General features: G+C 40.6%; 1 protein-coding gene across 1 annotated transcript; it reads right to left on the reverse strand.

Moving 5' to 3' along the window:
- Positions 1 to 3,617: 3,617 nt before the first annotated feature.
- LOC138022409 (ras-related protein Rab-38-like) lies at positions 3,618 to 4,892 on the reverse strand. Its single transcript, XM_068869537.1, has one exon. It carries the CDS (start codon positions 4,761 to 4,763, stop codon positions 4,044 to 4,046), a length of 720 nt encoding a protein of 239 aa, XP_068725638.1. The 5' UTR covers positions 4,764 to 4,892; the 3' UTR covers positions 3,618 to 4,043.
- Between the last annotated feature and the right edge of the window lie 108 nt (positions 4,893 to 5,000).

Here is a 5,000-nt window from a genome sequence, read left to right on the forward strand (position 1 = left end):
TACAACCCTGACGATATATAAACAGACACGCAATTTCGATACTCGTCCCGCATAACGCGCAATGACTGCTGGGTTGGACAGGGGGAAAGGAATAAGAAATATAGCACTTGTGAATCACGGAAGAGCAGATTTGGAAAATTTTTCGGAAAGCCGTACCGAAAAGCCCCATAGCAACCAAAATCAACAAACCATAAAAAATGGTAACTAAGGCCAATTTTAATGACTGTCATTGATTAAAATTAAAATTTTAGGCGGGCTTTTCAAAAATATTCCAAAAACGTTTCGAACTTAAAAAACTAATCTAATGAACTCCCTTCACAACCTTCTTTTCAATTTAGGTCATCGATCAAGTTTTCCTCGAAATTTGAGGGTTAACTGCCTCCTTAAGGACGGTGCCTACTAATTCAAAGGTATTTTTACCCCGGTTTATGATTATGTATGAAAGTAGATCTCAACAAGTGTTATTGAAATCAAAAAAGAAAATTGAGGGTAACCACGAATGACGAATATCTCGAGGTGCGCAGAACGTATGCGCAATAACAATAGTAAGCACCATCCTTAAGAATGAGCCACGGGCGTTGAAAAGTTGGGAACGAAGAATTTTGAAGTAAAGACAAAGAAAGTCCTTGAAAGAACTACGCCTCTAGACTACCGAGAAGACGGAGAAGGTGGAAGAAATGGTCAGAAGTAAAATTGAATCCCTCTCCTAATCTTGACTTATCCTTCTGGAGAGTCAATGAAAATCATGAGTCCCTCATCATCATCATCGTAAACGACGAGAAGGCTTATTACAATCGATGAGAGAAAGGTTGTTCCACAGGAAGACCACCCTCTGTTAGTGCAGGGCCGTTCATTGAAATCTGAGCATCGATATTTTGTTATTTATAGAAGAAATACAAATGAACAATACGGTGGCTACAATTTGTTCCAATATGCAGAATTTAAAGGAAATGATTCAACAAAAGTTTCCGCAAGAAAATGTTAACTGAGTCATGTGCCATGTCTTTGCGCCGTCCCGTCTGTTTTAAGCAATATCTTGCGAGATGAATATTTGACTTCGGCGGTTAGTTCCTTGAAACTTTGATTAACTCATTTGCTTTAAATTCTGCATATTGGAACAAATTGTAGCCTTCGTATTGATCATCTGTATTTCTTTTTTAAATAACAAAAGATCGATGCTCAGATTTTAATGAACGGCCCCCACTAACAGAGGGTAGTTTACCTGTGGTTGTTCTCAAGCTATGTGACACCGAGGGAGTTCTGTAACATAATATCACACGTAGAAATTAGGAATCAACGAAGGCTGGCACGAACTTTCTTTTAATGACGTTTAGCGTTTTGGAAGATTTCGCGTCTTTGGCTCTTTTGGTTTGGTAAAGACAAGCGCATTTCGCATTTAGAGTAGCTTGATGGGCAGTTATTGTGACGTAAAAAGTCACCATAGCCACAAAAGAGCTATCTAAAACCCCCCGGGGGGGGGGACTCCCATATGAAACAGACGGGGATGCTCGTCGGAAATTTTGAATTTAACCCCTAAAGGAGACCAATCTAGGCGTGGCTTAAGCAAATTTTGACCCCTAAAAGAGACCGTTTAAAAACACAAAAATACGACACGCAATGAGTTTTAATGATAAAAAGGCATAATCATCGAATGCTTTTATCTAAAAAGAAAATTTAAAAGGAAATTTGACTTCTGTTTCTCTTCGCGTAATTCTGTGTTACTTCGCAGAACCCTAAACGAGACCTTGGTGGCATAAAATATTGGCGTTTTGCCCGGAACACCCTAAGCGAGACCAAAATCCAAAATTTACACCCCTAAGCGAGACGACGAGCATCCCCGTCTGTTTCATATGGGAGTCCCTCCCCCGGGTAAAAACCCTCCATATTTTGTTTTTAAGTTGCAGCTAAACTCAAATATTTTTCGTCTACAGTATTAATCTCCCCACCTATAGTAAAGCAAACATGTTTTACCATTCTTACCTCAAAATCTCGCTATTTATCTGCCGGGTAAGACGGGCAAAGTTATCAAAATTAGAAGTAATTTGGACCAACGACCGTGACGTGAGAGGCATGCCGACTCTATTCTCTATTTTACGTCACAAACTGCTTTGCAATGCAAAATTCAACCACGTGTGGAGGGTCTCTCTTCTCTGCCTTGTCGTTGAGGAACGACAAGGGAGGCACAGAAGAGAGACTCTGGAAACGACGTTGTGCAAAGTTTCTTTAAAACTGGAATGCAAAGCAATCGAGAATTGACCCACGCCTCTCTCACATCACGGTCGTGGGTTCAAATTACAGCTTGTTCTGGCAGGTTAACGTGGCCTAGTAACACGGCACAGAAAAAGCAAATTCTGTGTAACAATGGTTACATATGTGGAGATTTATATTAGGAACGAAAAATATTTAAGTTTTAGGTGCACTTTAAATGCCTATATCTCAAAAACGATTGCGGTGGCCCACAATTGTTATTGCTGAGAAGAGAAAACCAGGTTGAGAAGAACTTCTTTGCAAAGTAAAAAAAATAGGTATCAAGAACGGATTCAAAGCCACCTTAATCTTCTATTCGGTGAAGTTAGCTTCAGAGGATATTTTTACTTTTGCAAATGATAAATGGGGTCACAGAATATGGAGTGTTTCTGGATGGCTCTTGGTTGCTTGTATCGGCACCAAGGATCAACTCGCAGCTTGCATGAACAATAGACTGACTGGTGTGCTAGACGGTTGGGCGCCTAACCTACCGTCTCGATCACAAATGTTGTAACACAGACGCAAATTTGCCCCCTGTCCCCCTTTAATGTTGACTTTATGGGTTCGAGTGCAAAAACCAACCGGTAAACACAACATTGAAGGGAGGGAGGAGGATGGTTGCTGTTCTAGCGAAGTGTTACAACTATTCATGACTTAAGTTGAAGCTATCTGTTACTCTGGTATCCCACTGAACATCAACCCGCACGATTTTGCGGATGAACACCGTATGAGTGCATTCTTTGCAGAGAGAAACTTTCAAAGAAGCGAAATTCGTAATATTCAATTTGTTAATTAAATTTGTTATAGTTACGTTACCCTCCTGCTTCTTTCTTCCAGGGGTTTGGAATTTACACAAGGATAAGACGTCCTACAACGCTACGAAAGCAGTCACAACTAAAAGAAAGATAGCCTGAGGTTTTTTTTTCAGGTGCAGGTAGCTCGTTTTTTAAAACGATTTCCGTTTCGCCCCTTTGTCTGGTCCTCATAACGAAAAGCGACATTCGGCAGACGCGTAAATTAACTTACTAGCCAAGGGTCATGTGTGTGTTATTTTCCTTAACAGCCTGAAACGTCTCGGGAATGTACTGTAGGGCATTTTCAAAATATCAATTTTCAGCTTGTCAAGCTGAAAATTGATATTTTGAAAATGCGCCAAGCCGCTTGATAGCGAGTTAGACATATCATCCACTTTCCTTTGTCTTTGTCCTGTAAACCTCTCTTTCAAGCTGAATTTTAATATATCGAAAGTGGCCTAATAAAAGGGTGTTCGTGTTCGACAACTGTGTTGCAAATCAAAGTGAAGTAAGTGGCTCTTGAGTTAATTATTTCTCATATACTGTTCCACCCGGCACATGCAATACTCGCTAAAATACCAATCCAATGATAAGACTTTAATTTCTCGTCTATTATAAATTGTTTTTTTCAATTGCTGGTCACTTCATAACATATGCGCTTAGGCGTTCTGTTCTCTTTAAATACAACTGGACAACGCACAGAGATACTTCAATATAAGTGACGATTCAAAGTGAATAGTAATCTTTACTTACAACCTCGGTGAAATTTACATGTAACGCGCGCGAGGTAACGCTCAAAGTCACGAAATAGTATTCTCTATCTTTTCTCTGGAACATATATTTCAGCGGCCAATAATAAACAATAGGCATATATGGTATAATTTATCAGTTTACGGGCTAAAAGGTCAGCAATCTCAGTCGTGTTGGATGAAGAAAAGGACGATTACACCGGAAGAGCTTGAGCATTTTCATACAATACCTGACACCGGAAATCACATATGCCTATTGTTTTCTGAGATTTTTTTGTTTAAAAATACTGTGAACGAGACAATCAACTGCTCTGGTCATCGCTCCTGTATATCCATCGCCCTCTCTCGAAACAAGCTGAAACCATCCTACAAACCCGTGCCTCGCACAGAAATCGTCTAGCAGTACTTTGCTTTCAATCATTTTTCCATGTCCAATCCAATCTACTGGCTTTCCACATTTTGATGTAGGAATGTTCTCTACGATAAGGACCATGGGGATATTAGCGTCTTTTGGGTTTGCTTCTCTGATTTTTTCACTCCATTTCAGCACGCTTCCAAGAGGAGAGGGGCTCTTTGGACCCCAAAATACTAGAGCACCGACGCAATTTCGACAAAACACATTCGTCATCTTGAGAAAGCGTTCGTGTTCGGCTACGTCCCAAAACTGCAGTTTTACGGTCGATTCCTTTCTCGAGAGTTTGTCGATCCACGTTATAAAGTTTAGGTAGAAATCTACTCCGATGGTAGGCTTGTGATAAAAGCTGAGAGGTCGCCCCTGGATATAATCGGAGACGAAACCTCCTTTCTTTCCGAAACCTGTGTAATCACCAACGCACATTATCTTGAACGTGAAATCAGTCTCCTTGGATTTCACTTCTTGAAAGATTTCTTCGTCTAGTCTCACAATCTGGCTGCCGATTTCCGACTCTTGGGGAGTAAAAGTTTCATCTCTATGAACATGTGTTTCAGCCATCTTCCTAGCGCGCAAAGTTTCTCTTTATCTGCCTCAAATCAATGTCGCACCGTGGATATTTCGATACTGGTTTATGAATTTGCACCGAAAACCCACCTTTTAACACGCGCCAGGAAATAAGATCCCGCTTTCCGCTTCGACGTCACCTTTCAAGCAGGCATGTCTTTCATCACCGCCTCTCGTTTCTCCTTTACACAGCCATAAAAGTCAATATTCATGCTCCCAATAAAGGTATCA

Source organism: Montipora capricornis, chromosome 10, assembly GCF_036669925.1.
Source record: "Montipora capricornis isolate CH-2021 chromosome 10, ASM3666992v2, whole genome shotgun sequence".
Taxonomy (NCBI): Eukaryota; Metazoa; Cnidaria; class Anthozoa; order Scleractinia; family Acroporidae; genus Montipora; species Montipora capricornis.